Raw genomic sequence first — 21,307 nt, 5'->3', positions numbered from 1 at the left:
ACAACAAAACCACAACAAATCTTCTACGGAAGGCGGGAGGGACAAAAAACACTGTTTACCAGGAGTTTGTGCTACGCGTAAGGACCGAGAAGTGAAGTTAGCGTATGCTAATTGTCGACCCGGCAGTGACTAGCTAATTGTCTGGCTAGCTACTGTACTAAGGTTAGTAACGCTGTGTTATTTGCACATTTGTGTAACCTTTATGTTTTATTTTCGTTATGTTAAATGTGAATGGTAATTGCGGCTGGGAGAAACTAACGGAAGCTGGCTAACTTTAGCTAACTTCAGCTAGCTGTCAGCGTTAGCCGTTAGCTCAACCATTTTGGAAGCGCTAACGGTTGTGATAACGTTAGTAGCGCATCAATATTTGCTGTTCTGCTGTTGAAACATGGCTCCAAATATAGCGTGTCCTTGTCGTTATGATCAAAACATGAATGTGGACATTGGTGGTCTATGTTAACAGATAAATGGCGAGTCTGTTCCTGGTCTGGATCGACAATATTTGTGGTGCATTATATTATGATTGCCTTAAATAATGTATCAGCCACTGTGTTTCCATTACTTGTAGGACATGAAGCTCATATTACAGCTTATGTGATGCAACTTAATACTTGAGAAGACTTGCACAGTTGAGACTGTTGTTGATTATTGCTGTCTGGATTTAGCAGGGAAGTTTTACAATCTGACAATACCATTCCCAGCACATCAAACACATTCATGGCTTGAAACATGATATGACTATGGCTATTTATATAGTGGATTCCTGTCAACATTTTCATTAGTTTGACTTGTGAATGCAGTATGATATAGCTGCACTCTTGCAGTTTCTTTTTGATTATTAGATGCAAAGTAACATACTCTTCTGTTTATTAATTTGCTTGACATTAAAGTCTGCTCACACACTCAACAAATTAAGCTGAAGTATAGTCTTCTTTCTAACTGTACTCCAGGACTTGCTTGGTACATGAAAGCCACATTTCTTTCCTTGTGGTTTGCAACTATCAGTAGCCTGAAATTAGCAGAATAATGCTTGCGCGTGTCCCCCTTATTACACCGCTGCCCCCACAACACACAATAACACCATGTGAAGTGATAATTATTACCTGTCTGCAGAGTGACTCAGCATTTTCTCAACAATATGCAGCCTGTTTCATGCAAATTACGAGAACATTAAGCTTTTAATAAATCCAGACATTGCTGACAGATTATTGGACGCTCTGCTTTTTTGCAGTCTTGCACTTTGCCAACAAAGCAACGTCTGGCAAGGCAGACGTGTTAGTTTTAATATGTGATTTGCACACACAAGCTGCTACCACACTGAATACTGGTTCGAAGTTTTAAGTAACATCAACTCATTGTCTCTTTGTGTGTCACGAGAGGAGCACTGACATTGAACAGGTTGAGGCAGGGTTTTGGTGTCATGATTTCCTAACCATTTGACAATGGCAAACATTATAAGGTAATGTTATTGTTGTTTGCTTGTTGCTGTGACTACTTGTTCACATAATCAAACCAAAAAGCAACTGAACCACCTTGAAGATGAATTCAAATCTGCTCCCACAGGCTCAGTAGTAGCAGCAGTTTTTGACCCTTCACTGTCACAGTGATATCCATGTTGACAGTTGATTCAGAGTTAAAATATACAGTGAGGAAGTTGTGCTGTGCTCAGCTCGGATTTGCATAGCAGCACATTTCCCCATAGACTTCTCGCTCACTCCCCTCCCATCGTTCTCTCTCCTCCTCTTCCTGTTTCTATCCTCCCTCGATGTCTTCTCGTCTCCTTACGTTGTTTTCCAACACTTCCAAATATGCCGTACTTTGTTGGTGTACACTTCAGAAGCTTGCCGCATCTTTAAGTGAAGGGAACCTTATTATTTTTCCTGCTTAGCTTTTTTTGCACTCTTTCTGCATTTTAGGTCACCCGGACTTTGATCACAATGGGGGTGAAAGACCGCCCTCAGTGTTACTTTGATGTGGAGCTCAACCGGGAGCCAGGTAAGAGAATTTCAAATCACTTCACAGGTAGGAGAATTAGTTGGACACTTAGAAAGTCTCAGCTCACTTTTATGGCCAATTACTTTGAACTGACATCAGTAAAGATGTTTAAAGTGTGTGTTTTAGTAGTATTGGAGCTTTTGCATGATATATTTCCATTTGGTTGTACAAAATGAAAGCGAAAGACCCAGTGGCACACCAGTTTTCTGTACTGAATGAATGTATTGCAGTCAAGGTCTGAGAAGTTATTAGCATAATGCACTTTTGAAGCAGGAACTATGTGCAGCTGATGTGAATGTGAAGATCAGTTTAGTGGCTTTAGGCTAAATAATTGTAATTAACTTATATTTGGAAAGGGAGTGACAGCAACTCCCCATCGGGCTCGTAAGAATAGTTTCAGAATTGCTCCTAGCTATGAAAAAGTTTCTATAGGGTCTGAGCTTCACCACAGGATCCGTCTAATTGTTAGAAGCCAATTAAAAGTGTGCAGTGTGGTAACATTTGGGCTACTTGTAACTCTTAATTGCATCCTTATTTTATTTCATTGTTTTTTGTAAGTGCGCATGGCAAAAAGAGAGTGGTACAATGTTGCGTTCAGAAGATGATGTGAAGTATGCTTAGTTAACAGTGTTATAGAGTGGAATAGTGTGCAATATTTGAGAACATATGGGAACAGGACATCAAGTTGGTAGTGGACCAGGCAAGACCTAAGTAACAAGGAAATTACCTTTTATTAAACCCCACCCCTTCGTGACAAGCTGTCAGAGTAAGCATGGAGCCCACACTGTAACTAACTGCACTCCCTGAAGAAATATTATCATATTTGTGGAAAAATTAGATAGTGATTCCAGAGAGAGGCAGACAGAGGGGTCTACAGTCTGTGTTTGAAGGATATATCCAGGATGTCAAACTGACTCAGCAGCAACAACAGGTTAAAAAGACAAAGATAGTTAGAAGCGAAAGCCGAACTATAGGCTACAGATCACAGTGTAAAAGTGAACCACCACATCACTGCTGATCGCCACAGAAGACAATGAATATAAAGGGAAACTTCACTGATATTGAACCAGCTGTGTGGCATCACAGTGTGTGCAGATGAACGGTGTTTGGCTTCGCATTCGTGCCACTGCCAGCACCTGCACCTCCACCGCCGGATGGGCAGGGATCTCAGGGGCAAGTCAAACAACGTTCATCTGCGCACACTGCGATGACACACAGCTGGTTGAATATCAGCAAAGTTTCCCTGCTTCCCTTCACTGGTTCCTGTACAGCAGGGCTGGTCTTTGTTTCACTGTTATAATCATTAAAAAGCAAAAGCAGCATGTGTATACATTCAGTAGGCTATATCTTCAGTAGCTAGCTAGCTAACCCTACACGTTTCAGGGTTTGGTTTTGGTTTTGGAACAGGGAGGAAACGTGTATCTTTTTCCAACCTCTCCAGGTAATGAGTATCATTAATACACGACGTGCCCCAGGCACAACATTTAGCTCCAGATCCACCAGCCTGAAAATGAAGGAAATCTGAAATGATTGCATTAGAGTCAATGGAGCACAGCTGTGTCTGCGTACGGGGTCAGTTCACCTGCCATATTTGTAATCTCAAAAGAACCATATTCAAGTTTTCCCTTTTGTTAGTATTTCGGGTCTTCACAATAAAGATAGTGGAACATGAGGTAAAACTGGGATACCTTGCAGACTAAGTGGCCTAGGAACTTGGGCATGTTAAAATGACCACTATAACTATATAAATATACTATATATTTGAACTAAGTGAGCTAATATATTTTTCTCTCTTTTTCTCTGTTTTACAGTTGGGCGAATAGTCTTTCAACTTTTTTCAGATGTTTGTCCCAAGACAAGCAAAAACTTCCTCTGTTTGTGCACTGGTGAGTAATATTCACCCAAGGGCATGTTTCACTCATTATTATGCTTGTGCAACATTTCCTGCTTTGTATAACCAAATATTTGTGTTTCAAAAAGCCAGAAAAAGAAAAGGAACCTGTTTGAGAGCGTAACCTGAAACCGCTCTGTTTGCATATCCCAGAAGTACCGCTGATAACTGCATAGCATAACAGTTGTGTTGTTGATATCCCCAATAAAAAGAGAGACATTGGGGGATTTACTGGTGGCTCAAGTGGCCAGGGTACTTGCTGACTTTGTCATAAAAATAAACATAATAAGCAGATGAATAAATAATGAATAAGAGCCACATTTCCACACAACACACCCCTCTTTGGTCATCTGATATTTTTAGGAAAGGAGCTATGGCTGTAGTATAAATTGTCCAGTGACAGATGGAGTGACTGGATGCATAGAGGGGTCCTGGTCGGCCTCCCTAGATATTTCATCCCACCAAGTAGAACACAGTGTACTGTCGTGGTGGCGGTCTGCCTGGAGATAGCCATAAATCTGCAAACAGACTGCAGATCGATCCTCCCTCTCATTTTTCACCCCACCTGGCCAACGGGAATGTGATGCTGGCAAGGGCAGACACGGGAGACGGCTGGTTAGACTGTTCCTTTTCCTGGACACGCAGACACAACATAGCACAGTGATGTACACAGCTCAGCAGGGCAGTCTGCTGTGGCTTTCTCAAAGTTTCTAATGTGTCCTTTTAGGAGGGGATCGGCTCACACCATAGGAAACCAAACCCTTGGAACAATGCTGAAGTCAGTGAAGCAAAATACTAGAAGATTAGCAACCTAAGCTGCCCGTCTGAACAGCCAGCCCTCTGTCCTCTGAAAGCACTCTTAAACACATCAACACATCTAATGAAAACGCTGCATACACATCTGCTTTCACCCTAGGGGAAGGGGAATCCAGGGGGTAATGGCTTTGAGCCCATAGTCTGTCCCCTGCTGGTATCACGCCAGGGGAAGATTCCCTAATGAATTTTGCCATCCTGTATTAACAACAGGATGCCTGAACAGAGGCATCCAGACTGCTGAAACCCTCATTCCCCAAACTGTGGTTTTATTCCCTTGTTAAGAATAAAACCCCATGTGGCAACATTGAAGACAAACATTTCTTCACACCTAAAAGCATCTGGTATATGGAAAAGCACTTCATATAGTCACAGTATGGTATATAGTTGTAGTAATCTGTTGAATGTTTTGTGTTGGATGAGAGCTCAGGTAACATTTATGTCATTACAGGTGAAAAGGGAACTGGCAAAGTCACAGGGAAAAAGCTGTGCTACAAAGGCTCCACATTTCACAGAGTTGTAAAGAACTTTATGGTCCAGGGTGGTGACTTCACCGAAGGTAATAACGTCAAACGTACAACCTCAGTTACTTTTAAAAGTGTGTGTTTAATCAGATTGTCTGGATGAAGTCACAGTGCTGGTTTTATTTTTATGGAAAATCCAATGAAAGCAGCAGAGCTGCTGAGGAAAAAAGATGCTTTGTTTCTTTAAGGAAGAATTAAATGCTCTCTCAGGGTGCTTTTACACCTGTAGTTCGGTTCATGTGGTCGGGACCACTGTTGCATTTTAGTTCTGGTCCAGTTCCTGTTCATTCTGACTTTTTACAAATGAACAGAGGAGTAATCGTAACATACTATGGACTGACAGGTAACTCGGTGATTGGGCAGTTTTGGCAGTTGTCATCCTGCAACATCAGGAAATCATGGGTAAATCAAATTCTGGTGACTGGCAGGTAACTCGTTGATTGATCCTACAACATCAGGACCCACTTGGGGGAATAAAGTTCTGGTGACTGACAGTTTGTGCAGAACTTCAATACTCCTGAGGTGTATATCTATGTTCTTTGGCGTCACAAAAAGCTTCGTGAAGAAATAACTGATTATAAGCATCATTAATAGCTATTTTTAGATTGCAAATCGTGGGTCACAGATAATGACTAACAGGTAGAGACAGGACGAAAATAAGGTGTACAGTAAAGGTTTGGGGCTTATTGCTGTGGCATTGCTGTCACACACTTTGTATAGGACTTACCACAGCAATGTGTAGGATCCATAGGACTTAGTGGCATTTAGTGGTGACGACTGCAGACTGCAACCAGCTGAAACATCTCGTTATGTGCCATGTGTGAACTCCGAGAATTCCTTTGGTGTTAAATGTTCAGGAGGTTTTTACAGGGAGCTGAATTATCCGCAGAGGTCTCTTCCTCTTCAAAATGGACTTGGTGATTTAAATGGGTAAAAACATTGGATAAAGCAGTTTCACGTTAAAAAAAATGTGCGTTTTAGCTATAGTGGCCGATGCAAAAACACCTTTTACAGATCAATTATAAGATCCCAGACAGATCTCACAGTCAGCTGATGGATTTATTACTATCAATAGTGAGTTTGTTTTAACCCAATTGAACAGGTTAGATGTGAGAGCACCCTAAGGTACAAAATGTATTCCATTAATGGTGATGCTTTGAATTGTTTGCCAGCTAACAGTGAGTTACAGTAACAACAAAAACTGATGTAAACAGACACTATTCGTCTCCTCAAAGTACCAATATGTTTATGGCAGGAATCCAGGTGACCACACTGTTTCCTGAAAGTGGCAGCCACTCAAAAAATGTGTCCTATAAACACACATTAATCACTATCTTAGTCCAAAATGGTTATGAGACAGCACTTTTTCTGTAAAGTTTTGTATTTAGCTTAGTTATTTAATTGTGTTAATCTCTGCAGGAAATGGAAGAGGAGGAGAGTCCATATATGGTGGCTACTTTGAAGGTAATGGGAATGTCAAATTATCTAATAAACAGTGTTGAAGTCTCATGAATGTTGATCTAAATGCAGCGTAGCTACTTTTGCATGAGCATAATGTTGCATGTGACTACTGAGGTAATAATGGGTTTCTTGTATGTATGACTCGGTTGACCTTCACTTTTCCATTGTGTAGTGCTGTCTTCTATTTAGTAACAGTAGTGGGCTTTATTAAATCAGCATGGAGAGTAGGTATTCTCTTTAACTGAAAGCTACAATCTTCCTGCCTAAAATTTTCAAAATATTCTTTTATTTATAGAGTGGTCTTTTGCAAAATGAGAAGGTAAGAGATGTACACAGCTCAGTAACACCATGTCAACATTGTCCCCACCACCTTCCTCTGTCAGTCAGAGCAGTGCAAATGTTTGCAATAATGCAGATGCAAATTTGTACTGAAGGGATGTTGAAAGGATTTTCTATTCAGACAGCTACCACCACTCCTAAAGCCTCGGGCTACTCAAATTACTTTTTATGTTGCATATGTGATATTTATAGCTACATGACTGCTACAACATGCGGTCGGATATAGGCTGCAGGTTTCTCTGCTAAATATGAAGACTCAGAGTAGCGCAGTGGAAGTAAGATATTAAGCCTTGCAACATGGATATAATATATGTAGATAAAATAAAGATTTAGGCATTGGGATTTAATAATATTTATGACTGGTAGCTTTTATTCCATATGTAGCCCAGTAACTATCTGCATTTACCTTTCTGTCCTCCTGTGGATTTTCACAATTATTGAATTGGCTATACTCTACATCACTGTGAACCAAAGTGTTCAATATGTCTGGTTTACTGTGCTATGAAAATCATCTTCAGCAGACGTCAAACTTGCTTTAGACAGGTGCTTCAACATCTAGTTGCCTTGTTTTGGTCCAAATTACATAACTGTCAGACGCTTGTGTGCACAGCTTTTATTTTACAAGCGCTTTTTTCTCTTGGTTGTCTTACGCTTTTATTTTTTTTTGACAGCAGAACTCTTGATACATTAGCTGTTTCCAAAAAGCTACTTGACTCTCTGTGAACCAACAATCATTGAGAATGTAACTTTGATGAGAAGAAAGGGAATAGATGGATATCTGTCTCAAGCAAGTTTCAAGTCTAAGCAAGTTGCCTCCCAAAGCATGCTGAAGGGCGAGTTTGGTATTTTTCAACCTGGACCCTATTTTGCCGTGTTTTTGTGACTAAATGACTCATGAGAACAACAGTTTTTTTTTTTAACTGGTCCAGTATTGAAGGAGAGCACAGCAGATGGTCGTCGCGAAACGGGCTACAATTTAAGCATTCGGTGCATTTTTGCACCAGTTTACATCCACTAAAAGTGCTTGTTTTTGCCACTGACAGGTTTGGATTGTCATTTTAAGTAGGGATGCACTGCAATGAAAATTTGTGGCCGAAGCCGAATAATATTAAACGTTTGGCCGAATACCGAGTACCGAATACCGAATATTGTTTTTGCAGATGAACCCCCTCCAGATTAGTGTTGTCAGGGTACCAATATTGGGACCCACGGTACGATACCAATGAAAATATCACGGTTCTGAGTAGTATCATGATACCACAGCGAAAATGAGGTAGATGTGCCTTTTGTCATTTATAAAAAGATAAATCACTTTTCTATAATACATCAATGATATTTCAATGGAATAAATTACTTATTGACTTATTCATACTTCAAAAACAGCATCAATAAGTGATTAACATAGGGGGGATCAAAATAAAATAAATAAATAAAATAAGAATCAACCAGCCACCCTCCTCCCCTGACAAGTCCCTTCATAAGTAAAGAACAGTCCCTAAAGTGCGGTGAGGTTTGTGGGCCGTGAACGGCTCGTTTCTCCTCTGACACATCACATACCTGTGTTCGGCTGGCTCGGCTGTTCAGGTACTTTTGGGCAGCCATGACGCCAAGAAGAGGATATTATTGGAGCTGACTTCTCCGTCGCCGGTAAGCCGATGGCCACCGTATTTGACAGGAATACATTACTGTCTGTGTCTGTGACCCCCGTTCAACCCACAATCGGTGGGATTCGCCTTTCGTTTTTGCTGGTGGTTGAAATCTGTAGGCTGCTCGCACAGTGTGCTGAATGATTTAAGCCTATTTTGCTCGCTCAAAACTATTTTTAGTCACAAATGCGAGTGCGGTGACGGGCAGATCGCCACACTGCCGACATTATACTCTGCCCGTCACGGCATGCTGTTTGATTGCGTTATCAAAACATGCCACTATTATTCGGCCTTGCTTTTAACTTATTCCACCGAATACCGAATGTGTGGGTTTTTTTGCAATATTCGGCGGAATATATTTGGTTACCGAATATTCGGTGCATCCCTAATTTTAAGTGTCAACAGCTACTGGAAAGGTTCCCTACAGAGATAGAGACAGAGATATTTGTTGAAGAGTAAGATACTTAATGAACGAGATAGTAGTGTGTTCGACGACCGTCTTTATCATATGATACTCAAGAAAAAACGCAGGTGCTCTTGAAGAAAAAATGAACTTCAGGCACTCATGCGTGGAGCAGGAACAGACTCATTTGAATTTAGTTAAAAAGCCTTTATTTCAAACATGGCTGCTTACATTAAAACACAGACTGGTTTCGACCCTAAGGTCTTCATCAGGGTGCAAAAGGGTGGACAGGAGTCAAACAAACATTTTATAAGATCCTTTTTGTTGAATCAGCAATAGCCCCGAATTCCCTATTGCCAAACCTACCAGACTCCATTTAAACAAACTGTAATTTTATCATCATAAAACACAATTTATTCAAAGTTGACAGAAACATACTGAAATTCACAAAAGCCGTCTTGGTTTGTTTTTCTGCTCTTCCAACAATTACCACCCCGGTTTGGTTGAAATAAACCCTTAATTCACCCAGTTATATGTGAAAATATGCTGCCTATATACATGCTAAAAATGCTGTTTATTTAAATGGAGTCAGAATGTTGTCAGACACTTAGAACAACAATCAGAGTCTGTCAGTGGCAAAAACAAGCACTAGAATTTGACGTAAATTGACGGTATGAACCTGCCACGAGTGGTTACATTGCAGCATGTTTCAACGCTGTAGACTGCAGCCCTCTCGCCCAATACTGGACCACTTTCAAAAATTGTTGTTTCCTTTAGTCACTTATATTGAATAACGTAGAAAAATAGAGTCTGGGTTGAAGAAACTGGACTTACCTTTTAAAGTGAATGTAAACCAATACAATATTATTTGAAACCAGGCCAGAATAATGTAAAATATATGTGATTTGTAGGTTGTAGTTAATCATACAAAACCAGTTTGGTACTTCTAAAAAGTATCTGACGTAACAATAAGAACAGCCTTTATAAAACTGTGCCTTTAAGGAAGGACTGGTTGGTGAGGCAATGATTAGGTTTGGTGGATTTAAATGATCCTGTTCCACTTGTCCTGTTCTTCCCTGAATATTTCCGCTGTTGTGTAACAGAGAACACGCTCTGAGAGTTCGATCCCTCTTTCTCTGCTTCTAACAGATGAGAACTTCACTCTCAAACACGACAGAGCCTTCCTGCTGTCGATGGCCAATCGTGGGAAGGACACCAACGGTTCACAGTTTTTCATGTGAGCAGCATTAAGTAAATCAAATCACTCTGCACCTTTTATTAACTATACCATTTAACTGACAGGTCACGTAAATTGTTCATTTGCTTTCTGTCCCTTTTGAAACTGTAGAATTTGTCAACAACCCGTCTCTGTGTGCAGATAGATTTTCAAAGTGCAGAGAAACATGGATTCATTCTTTATTTTACCTACAAATGTGTTACATTTTTTCTCTTGCCGTTTTTGTGTAAAATTTACAGAAACTCTAGCATCCTGCTCTTCCAAGGTAATGTGTCTCCAAGGCTGTGTTTCTCTCTCTCCTGACTGTATTTATCATTCACTAGTTTGTACTTTCAAGTCTTCTCCAGAGTGTTTATTTTGGATATGTTTGGAAAACCATTCACAAATAGCTTGAGGTTATTTGGCTTTGTAAACTTCCTTTATCACTAAAACAGGTTGTCACCACAAGTAAAGAAATGAGTAAACACTTGAAACATAAAAGAGGAAATGTACACTGGCTGTCTTCTTTATATTATTGCCCACACTCTGTTGTTCAGGATTTTTATTGCCTGCTCCTGGCTGTTTTTAATTCAACAGCCCAAATTATGAGTGTTTTCTAAACTGATTTGCAGACAAATATCATTAAACTGGTGGTCTGACAAATTCTGTACCTGTTTTGAGACTTTTCCTGTGGTACAGTAGCACCGGCACTTTGTTGAAGTTACTATTTATTCTCATTCGTTTTCTCCTCTTTCTCCTTTTCTCATGACCCCACCACTGCTGTTGGTTGACCCTCCCTGGCTTCTTTGCTGGATTTTCGACAAACAGCACAACCAAGATGGCGCCTCATCTCGATGGGTAACATCTAATTTCACTTTGGCATTTGATTCAAATGCAGCTAAATCCTGAGTGGTGCACGATAATATCGGCACATTATTAGTATCGGCAGATAAAGGCTTTAAAATGAAATACTGGCATCGGCCCAAAATGAACATTTGTGCCGATATGACAGACCATAAGATGACGCTATAATTATGTGGCTTAATCAAAATAGGTGAAAATTGCCCAGTTTTGAAGCTGTTGTCAGGATTGTGTCAAAGAGAGTATCATCCAAGACTCTTAGTTTGCTTAGTAAATGTATACATTTTGAAAATTCAGTAATTTCAATACAGGAGAGACTTGATGTTCTCTGCACTAAGGTGGAAAAAAATATGAGCATATATCAGCATTGGCAATCAGCCAAAATGAGTTGGAAAATATCGTCAAAAATCCAAATATCTTGCGTCCCTTGTATATGAGATCACCTTTTTCCTAACTGAGCCCTGTCCACCTGAAGCCAGTGAAAAGAGCACAGAGAAAACAATACAGGAATCTCTCTTCTGAAATAAAACGGTTCTAACTAAGGCTTTTTTGTAGAGTTGTAACAGGCATCAATCTTATTTGCCTCTGTGCAGAGTCCATGTCGTCTTCGGTGTGGTCATCTCCGGCTTTGAGGTGATAAAGAAGATCGAGGGGTTAAAGACTGATTCAGCCAGCAGACCTTACGCTGATGTAAGAGTGATGGACTGCGGACAACTTATCACCAAGTCCGCTAATGATGGTAAGTTTTGTAAAGTGACCTACATCGTCTTTTTTTATTCTATATATATTTTTATTGTTAACAAATCCAGTGAAAAGGCAGAAATCAGTCTTCTCTATGCTGCGATTGGCGCTCAGTCCCCAGCTCACTCTTACTAAATACATAAAACTCAATAAATGGGTCACAAAAAACATTGTTTAATTTTAACAAAAGGCTCAGTAATTTCTGCTTAATTCCTTAAAACAGCTGGTCACAGCAGTTTTTAGTAAACACCACTTAAGCAGGAGTACATGGGGACTATTTTCAGCCACTAATTAAAACAGTGCATCTCATTTATGTGTTTTTAATTGTTTTTGGACAACAATGGAGCTCAGAGGAATAAACTACATCAGGCTCTGGATACATAAGCAGCACTTGTTCATCAGTGTATTGTTGGTTTTGGTCTTTTCATGGGATTTTTTTGACAGAAACAGATTTGGCCTTTTAATTTTGACCCACAGCTGATATAAACATCTTCAGTTCAAGTCTTTGTAGATTTGATATATTGCCGACCAGTTAGTGTAATAGGAGTATAATCTTTGGTGTATGTAACAACTTTTGCTAACCCTAACCCTAACCCTAACCAGAAATGAGACAAGAATTCACTAGCTAGCCCACCCCATAGACCTTCTGCCTCACTCTCCACCATTATAGACAACTTTGCCAAGAGGGGACTGGGCAGCACCTCCGGAGACGGACATTCAGTCAGCAGCTATAGCAGCTCAAGTTCAGCCAGTGTGTAAACCCAAGTGCTTGTGTTACAGTTGGCAGGTGTCCTACAGCAGCACTGGGCAGGGTTCCTACGGTCATGGAAAACCTGGAAAGGTCATGGAATATCATTTTCACATTTTTCATGCCTGGAAGAGTCATGGAATTAGTAAAAATCATTCAAAGTCTTGGAAAAGTCAGGGAATTATGTTGCATGGAAGTGTTATAGTAACGCAACAGCAAATCTATTTTCTTTAGCTGTCAACATAACTTTAGTTTTTCTATGTATTGATGTGTGACATTTTGTTTACCACCACACATGCTTCTTTATTTTCTTCCTGTAATCCATCTCTCCTTCCATTTATGCCAGCTAGCTGAAATAGAGTTTGAATCTGATATGTTTGAAAAACACCAGGCAAGTGGGGCAAGGAAAAAAGAAGTCTTGATTATGGGAAAGTCATGGAAAGGTTTTGAAGTTTTATCCATGAAAAAGTGTGGGAACCTTGATTTGGTCTAACCTGTGTAACAGCAGCAACAGAAAGTTTGCTGATCCAGTGGGTATTCAGAGCAGTCTAGGATCACACAGCCGGCGCTGGCTGTATTCAAGTTGCTACAGCAGCCCACTGACTGTCAGTCTCCAGAGCTGCTGCCCGCTTTTGCCGATATTGACGTGTTTTATTTCCTTTATTGTCAAGCTCTTTTAGACTCTTTTTGTTAAGTCCATATTTCTTTTTTGGGTTGTTTTGCAGTGTCAGTAGTTGTTGCCAATGCTGTACATCAACTTTCATTGCAAGATTTCCCGCCATTAAATCAGGCTTTCACTATAGAGATGTGCACGCTTATCTGCATTTGTACAACAGCCAATAAAAATCCCTTCTCTCTGAAATGACCTGTGATTGGCCAAAGTCTTCTGCCACGGGCTAGATATCCTAACGCTTGTAAACAGAACCAAAAGGAGGTGCAGAAGTCTAATGTTCTCTCAGACCACTTGAATTACAATATGCGCAAAGGTTAATATGGGATTTTTGCCCAATGATGCCAGAATAAAACTGCCTACCCCACCTTTAGTACAAAGGCTTATAATAGATATTATCCATTATTATTTTAGTGATGTGTACATAAGCTTACACCTTTTTGTTTTCTCTTTGGTCTCCTGTGGGAAATAACGTGTGTTGCCTGTGTTTGTAACTGGGTCATATTTTGTGCTCATTCTGTAAGAAGTTGGCATTTTGATGCCAGCATTTTCCCCCCACTGGCATTAGCTATGAGGCGTGTAACCTGATCTTCAGTTTAATGAGGATCAGCGAGGTGATCTCTGTGAAGTTCAGTTGGCATCTGCCCACCTGACTCTGCCAGGCCTGCTCTCAGCATACCGACAAGAATTAAACAAAGCCGTAGTTGTTGTAGTGTTACACCACCCTGAAAATGACTCCTGGCATTTGAACTTTTCTTCTTCCTTACTTTTTTAATGGAATGACATACATGCCATTATGTTTCTTGCTTTAGTACTTGAAGGCAAGAGGAAAAGAACCTCCCATTCTGCTGACTCGTCCCTCAATTCCCATGACTCATCCTCTGAGTCCTCATCAGTGGGATCTGAAAGTGAATCAGATGAAAAGCACAAACATCGCAGGCACAAGGGACATTCAAAAAGTAAACGGCCTAAAAAGAAAAGTAGGGAATCAAAGAAGGAGAACATTGACGTTCCCCCCAAGCAAAGGTAGTGTTTTTTTCCACATCTTTGCATTCTTATATAAATATTCACATGAACCTCAGATGATTTCATCTGATCCATATATCGAAGTATAAATAGACAAACTGCCATTATTCACTGTCAGCTTTAAGAGCTAAGAGACAGGTTGGTTCTTTGCATGACAAAGTATTGTTTTGCATATTGTCGTGTTGTTGAAGCTCTCGCAGTCCTGTGGAAAGAGAGGCGCTGGAGGGAGACAATGAAGTGGAGGGAGAGAAGGAGCAGAGTGGGAAGAGAGAGAAGCCTGTAGTCCGACCAGAGGAAATCCCACCGGTGCCAGAGAACCGCTTCCTGCTGCGGCGGGACATGCCATCTCAGGAAGATAAAACAGTGATGTCAGTTTTTTTTAAATATATTTCAGCTTTTACATTGAACAGTATACATCTTGGTAATTGTTGTAGGTATTTACTTTGAAATGTGATCTTTTTCAGAGTTGAGAAAGAAGAAACATCTCTGTCAGCTGACCAGAAACCAGCTGTCTCCAAGTCTGGACGAAAGATCAAAGGCAGAGGAACAATGGTATGCTGACCTCAACTACGATCAGAGATTTGTCTCTTCTGATTTGAGTAACCAGGTCGTGATTTCTGGAAAGAGACATTGCTGTTGAGTTTTTCAGATGTATTTTTTGGTGCTTTGATCACCACAAGCCGAATGCCACATAGTTCCATTATATTCAAAAAAAGGCAGACAATATCTCTAACACTCGGCAACTCACACCATGATGTAGGATGTAGGATGTAGCTTTGATTTTAGGGTGAACTGTCCCTTTAAGAGTCATAAAGAGTTTTGATGTATTCTGCATGCAGTTTTAGGTATCAGTGTATTGTCACTTTTTTTTGCAGAGATACCACACCCCCACAAGGTCTAAATCGCGTTCTGCATCTGTGGAAGAATGTGGTAGCAGTGAAACTCCACCACACTGGAAAGAAGAAATGAAGAGAACTAAAGTTTATCAACCACCGAGCATCGAGAGATGGAGCAAAGGAGACAAGTAGGACTTAATATTTTACTTTTTAACTTAGAACACTGTTTTTTTCTTTGTTTTTCTTCATGCGTCTTTTGACTTAACAGATTGAATGACCATTCCTCAAGCAGATGGGACGACAGAAGTGATTCTGCATGGTCCCGGTCGGCAGAACGTTCCTCAGACCGCAGCTCTGAGAGGTCCAGTGTGCACCGCCAACAGAAGAAGGAGAAGAAAAAAGCCAAACACAAGAAGAAGGCCAAGAAACAGAAACGTAGCAAGAAGAAAAGCTCCAAGAATAAACCTCAAGAGACTCTCCTGTCAGAGGGTGAAAGATCAGTGTCTTCAGAAAGAAGGTCTAGAAGATCCCGCTCTCCATCCCGCTCCTCTTCAAATCAGCATAATTCGTCAAGTCGGAGAAGACGGCGGTCCTCGCTGTCTTTAAGAGACTCCAGGTCCTACTCTAGATCCTACACATCTAGTCAGTCCAGATCTAGAGGGAGGTCTAGGTCATATTCAAGATCCAGAAGCCTATCTAGGTCCAGAAGTCGGTCTTTGTCTAGATCCAGATCACAGTCCTATTCTCGATCTCGGTCTAGATCCAGGTCAAGATCAAGATCCAGGTACAGATCTAGGTCTTTGTCTTCATCCAGAAGGAGGAGCTCTTCCAGATCTCCGAGAAAGAGGAAAGCCAGTAAGCCTAAAGCAGACACCAGGATGCCCGAGAAGCTTCCAGAGAGCAAAGTCACACCTGTCTCCAGACTCCCGAATGTCCCAGCTCCTGAAAGTGTCCCTGTGATCCCAATGAGCGACAGTCCCCCACCCTCCCGCTGGAAACCCGGTCAAAAGCCCTGGAAGCCCTCTTACATCCAAATTCAGGAGATTAAAGCTAAAGTAGCCTCCAACTCCTCAACCGGACAAACAGTTGCTGCTGTTACAGAAAAAAGTCAGACTTCCGTTACGCCAAAGTGTCTGTCAGCTGACTCTGAAAGCCACAAACCTGCAGGGCGGTCACGCAGCAGGTCCTCCAGGAGCAAATCCTACAGCCGCTCATACAGTCGCTCACGGAGCAGAAGTTATAGTAGGTCCAGGTCCAGATCGCCTCGTCAGTATAACAGCAGGTCATCATCCTACAGTAGATCAGACTCTGACAACTCCCAGAAAACACGCAGCACCAAGAAGAATTCATTAGACAAGGAATGGAAAGAGTACTACAGCTCTCTGAAGAGGATAAAAGATTTAGATAAGTACGTTAGTCAAGATGGTCAGTCAGAAACAGAGAAGATGGCAGGCTGTGAGCGTAGTCCTGATATCAGTGTCTCGAGTAGAGGTGGCTCTTTGGAGAAAAGAAAAGATAAAGGCAGCCTAATGCCGGCAGAGAGCTTTAATAGCAGGTCTGAGTGGGATAGTGACAGTGATAAAGTGAGCCAAAGCAACAGTCCTGCCCTGTCAAAAAAGCAGACACAAGCTGTTCAGTCCAGTGAATTTCCTGACAAGAAGTTGTCTGCATTTACTGGGTGGAATTCAGAAAGTGATTCTGAAAATATAACCACCAGGACAATGGCAATATCCGAAAAAGAGGAAGGTGAGGCTAGTTCAGAATCAGACAATGAGACTTCCAGAAAGGCGTCGGAGGTGGTGGCTGACCTGGAACAGAAGATTGCTGCTGTCACTGCCACTGCCGCTGCTTCTGGTCAGCCAGAGGAAAGTGCTGAGAAGGCTTCAGAGCCCGAGAAGCACAAGAGCAAGAAGAAGGCCAAACGTAAGCATAAACACAAGAGAAGAAGTGAGAACAAAAGTGGTTCCCATCACAGTAAGGAGAAAGGAAAGAGATCGAAGAGGAAACATCAGAAGCTCAAAGAGACTTTTCACTGGCAGCCTCCTTTGGAGTTTGGAGAGGAGGAAGATGAGGATGAATCAAAACGAGAGAAGCACAGTCCTGGTAGAGTTGTCAAAGAAAAGCCTGGTGGAGGCAGTATGAATGAAAATGTACTGTCTTTAAACAAGAATCCTGTAAAAGAAAAAGACAGGCCGCAACAGAGAGTAAAAGAATGTATCAAGAATCCAAAACATTCTGAACCCCAGCTTCAGTCATCCAGCAGGAACGATGCTAATGTACCCAGTGTCAAAGAGCAAGAGTCACTAGATGATATGGACATTTGTACCCCAGAGCATGAAGCTGAAATTGTAGAACCTCCAATTACAGAGGATTTTCATAATAAAGCCCCTGATTTAACTCTAAAATCTACCTCAAAGTCTACAGATTCGTCAAGCACAGATCAAGCTTTACCTCATAGCAAAGAACAGCCTTCTGTTACCTCCACAACAACAGCTGGTGGACTGCAAGATGAAGCAACCACTGGCAAACCCACTGGCACTGTAATTAATTTCAAATGGAGGCCTTTGAAAGGAATGTCAGCTCTACAGAATGTGAACGTGCCACCTGTTGCCACGAAAAACATCCAACTTCAAGACAACCAGATGCCCAACACGCAGGGAGTGAGAATGGAGATTAAAAGCAAAAGCCGGGTCCGACCAGGATCTCTGTTCGATGAGGTTCGTAAGACTGCACGGCTCAACCAGAGGCCGAGGAACCAGGAGAGCTCCAGCGAGGAGCGATCCCCCTCTGTGGGGAATACACGGGGAACTTCACACACACGGTCCCCGAAGAAGTCGCGCTCTGTTTCCGGTCACCGGTCCCACTCTAGAGGTTATTCCCACTCCTACAGCAGGTCCAGGAGTCGATCCCGCAGCTCCAGCTACTCCTCCAGGTAAGACAAAAGGCACTTTGATGAAATGAAGAGCGAGAGGGCACCATCAGTAAATCTTCCTAAATGCTGGAGATGCTTCTCGGACAAGATTGTTGTAAAGTGATAAACTTGATGGATGTGAAGCATTTAGTCTGGAAACTTCTGGGTCTATAGTACAGACCTTTTGTTCTAGCTCGGATCAAATGTAATTTATAATGCCACGTAATTCTTTTAGGAGCCGCAGCAGGAGTCGGAGGAGACGTGGAAGAGGACGGTCGCGCTCTCGTAGCAGCACATATCGAAGTTACAGGAGTCACAGGTACAAACTGAAACACCGATTTAATAATCTGCTGCAACACCTGATGGGTCCCAGTGACAAAGTGTTTCTAGCTAAAATTAGTGGAAACCAGAGTGAAAATATCTTGGAGCCTGGGAGGTTTCAGTATCATGCTCTTTATTTTACATTTCAGACATATAGACTCCAATGCTTCACCAACAAAATGATTTTTTGTATATTTATTACTCACCCTGCATTTACGTTAACTTAATACAACTCGTGCAGTGTAATCCAAGTCTCGTTTATCCAGTCGTGTGCTCAGTACTTCCCAGACACTTTGTTTTTGTTTTGTAACTGCAAGTTCTGCCGCGTTCCAAAAATTGGACTCTGTTTATCTCGGTGCAGTTGTCGCACCCTAAAAAATAGGGACTCAGGAACGTGTGCGCACTAAAACGGCTGCGCTCTGGCGTTTGAGTATGCATGCCATGCGTCTACATTGAAAACAATGAATTATGAATGCAAGAAACGCGGCATGTGTACGCCCCCTTACTGTTTAAAACACTTTAATATATGAGTAGTGTGCTGGGGCAGACATGTGCGTTTCTCATTCTGATCTCTCTGCTCATTCCTTCCATTGAGCAGAGTTCGCACCCACCTTTATTTAAATTCATCAAGAATTTTTTCCATTTTTGGATTTTTACTGTGGAGGCACAGGAGAAAAACTGTTTTATTCATGAATTCAATGTAACACAGAGTGAGTAGCTAATATACAAATAATCATTCTGTGGGTGTAGTATTCCTTTAAGAACAATAAAAAATATTGTAACTGTTAACTGTAAACCCAACCCTCCCAGAACTTCACACTGTTTTCTTCCATTGTGTATTTTATCGATGACTCTGATTGGTCTTGAAGTATCCTCTAAAAGTCTTTTTTCTCTCCTCCCATCAGTCGGACGTACAGTAGAAGTAATTCCAGGAGTCATTCATATACTCGCCGTCGGAGATCCAGGTCTGTAAACTGTTTAATGCACTAACAGACACTCAGACAGTGAAATGTTTAAATGTTCATGTGAGGGGTCACTGAGCTCCCTTAAGATACAAACACAATTAGCATCCACAATGATCAGAATGAAAAACTATGATCTAAATGTATGCTAATCACAATTGAATTAGGAATCAGGTGTGGACTGCTGCTGTGTTAATTGATAGTTTGAAAGGATATTTATACACCTGCCAATTCTCACAAATGATTATGGCGTTTTTAGAAACAGTTTATATGATGTCATGCAAATAATTGAGACTGAGTATCCCACATCAAGAAGAAAGACACTTTTGTGTGAAGACATTACAGATAAAAACAAGTAGGTGAATATTCAATTATTCTGTTGACTATTTTGATAAATATTATTTCAAGCAGAGTAAAGATTTGCTTTTCTTTGTTTTGTGTGATAGTGAAATGAATTTCCTCTGGGTATCTCAGATAAAATCAGCTATTAAAAGACACCACCTCGGGCTTTAGGAAATTGTGTTGGACATTGTTTGTGATATTTATAGACCAAAACAAAAATCTATTCATCAAGAAAATAATCAGCAGATTAATGAATAATTTAAATAATCGGTGGTCGCAGCCTTAGAAGACATCAGTCCTATCTTTGGTCATTAATTATCTGCAGTTGCATGAAGCAGGAATCAATCTTTTTCACTGTGCACACAGTATATTTGTAATAAACTCAGTCTGTGTGAATCGGACACCATTCTGGAGATGTCCTTAAAATGTCATCTCTGTATGTTCATGCAGGTCGGACTCCTATGACAGCTATTCTAGTCGGAGTCGGAGTGTGAGCAGAAGACGAGGGCGCAGGCGAAGTGACAGCTACAGGAGCTCGGACCGCCGATCCCGGTAAGACGCTTTTCCCACTGGTGAACGCTGAGAGACATCAGCGAGGTGGCAGGTCTCACATCAGCCTTCCTTTTCTCTTTTCCTTCCTGTGGCGAAAGATTAGATTGGGGTTTAACCGTGAGGCTCTGATCAGACAGAGAGCTTTTTAGAGTTTGCAAAATGCGAAGTGCAAAAACATGAGCTACTCAGCAACACAAAATCGGTGAGCAAAAAGCTTTACTCATTGAAAACTGTTTCAAAAACCCACCCCAGGCTGCTTAAAGGCGCTCTGTCTGATCAGGGCCTAAGACACATTCTGCCTTCAGCCAAGTGTTTGTATCCAATTCATGCATGCTACATAAAATGTCGTCGTAATCTCTCTTTCGCAGGTCGTATCGCTCTTCCAGCCGCAGTTCTTCCAGGCGCAGAAGTCACAGTCGCAGCAGTCGGTACAGCTGAGGCCTCGGGCAGGCTGTTTGGTCCGAGTCTGTTGAGAGGGAACAAAACCACAAAGTCTGGACACTGTGCGCAAACTATAGCACTAACTGTTATTATTACACATCAGCAACTAAAGCTCCAAGAGGAAAAGTTGTTTCAATACTGTACCGTGTGACAGTCTTTGAGGAAATGAATGTTATTGACATAAATGAACCACTTTACAAGCTCAGACAAAGAAAGCTCTTCTGTTAGAGTCTGTCACAGCTGAGAACAACAGCCTGGAGGCATAACAACAGTTTCTCTGTGATAAATAATGTGAGAAATAAGCTGTATATATTTTATATGACTGTATATTTGTGTATCCATTTTCTACTTCTGTTTTTTCTACACTGAAATGTGTTTGGGAACTTAGTGGGCTTAGGTTGAGGTTATGTCTTAAATTCAGTTTTTGGTTTCTCTGCTGGGGAAAAATAACTTTTACTTTCGCAGTTTGAAGCTGTAATTTGTCTGTTCGATGGGTTTGTTACTGTTTCATGAATGTTCAAAGCTGTACTCAGTAACAAGTATGTCTGATGTCGATTTATTCAAACAGTTAGGACGGTTTACACTTAATAAACCCTACAGCCTCTTAA

General features: G+C 41.2%; 1 protein-coding gene across 7 annotated transcripts; it reads left to right on the top strand.

Annotated features, from left to right (window-relative positions):
• The first annotated feature begins 11 nt into the window (after positions 1-11).
• nktr (natural killer cell triggering receptor) lies at positions 12-21,307 on the top strand. Of its 7 annotated transcripts, none has more exons than XM_033638156.2 (17): positions 12-162; positions 1,917-1,995; positions 3,807-3,881; positions 5,151-5,258; positions 6,643-6,687; positions 10,222-10,309; positions 11,117-11,146; positions 11,743-11,888; positions 14,121-14,334; positions 14,526-14,702; positions 14,799-14,886; positions 15,210-15,358; positions 15,463-18,102; positions 18,317-18,400; positions 19,308-19,367; positions 20,157-20,258; positions 20,627-21,307. In XM_033638156.2, the coding sequence occupies exons 2-17, from the start codon at positions 1,938-1,940 to the stop codon at positions 20,694-20,696; spliced, it is 4,134 nt and encodes a 1,377-aa protein (XP_033494047.2). In that variant the 5' UTR covers positions 12-162; positions 1,917-1,937; the 3' UTR covers positions 20,697-21,307. The 7 variants fall into 7 exon arrangements, with proteins under 7 accessions (XP_033494047.2, XP_033494045.2, XP_078019040.1 ...); XM_033638154.2 differs by having other exon boundaries at positions 15,439-18,102; XM_078162914.1 differs by lacking the exons at positions 12-162; positions 1,917-1,995; positions 3,807-3,881 and adding exons at positions 6,980-7,003; positions 10,549-10,574 and having other exon boundaries at positions 5,163-5,258; positions 15,439-18,102.

Source organism: Epinephelus lanceolatus, chromosome 20 (assembly GCF_041903045.1).
Source record: "Epinephelus lanceolatus isolate andai-2023 chromosome 20, ASM4190304v1, whole genome shotgun sequence".
Taxonomy (NCBI): domain Eukaryota; kingdom Metazoa; phylum Chordata; class Actinopteri; order Perciformes; family Serranidae; genus Epinephelus; species Epinephelus lanceolatus.
This window is presented reverse-complemented; position numbering and strand designations above follow the sequence as displayed.

Bases quoted from the DNA above. Each gene is read 5' to 3' on its own strand.
- nktr (XM_033638154.2), top strand. From the start codon at position 1,938: ATGGGGGTGAAAGACCGCCCTCAGTGTTACTTTGATGTGGAGCTCAAC. The intron at 5,259-6,642 runs GTAATAACGTCA...TAATCTCTGCAG, and splicing joins GGGTGGTGACTTCACCGAAG to GAAATGGAAGAGGAGGAGAG. The intron at 18,103-18,316 runs GTAAGACAAAAG...TAATTCTTTTAG, and splicing joins AGCTCCAGCTACTCCTCCAG to GAGCCGCAGCAGGAGTCGGA.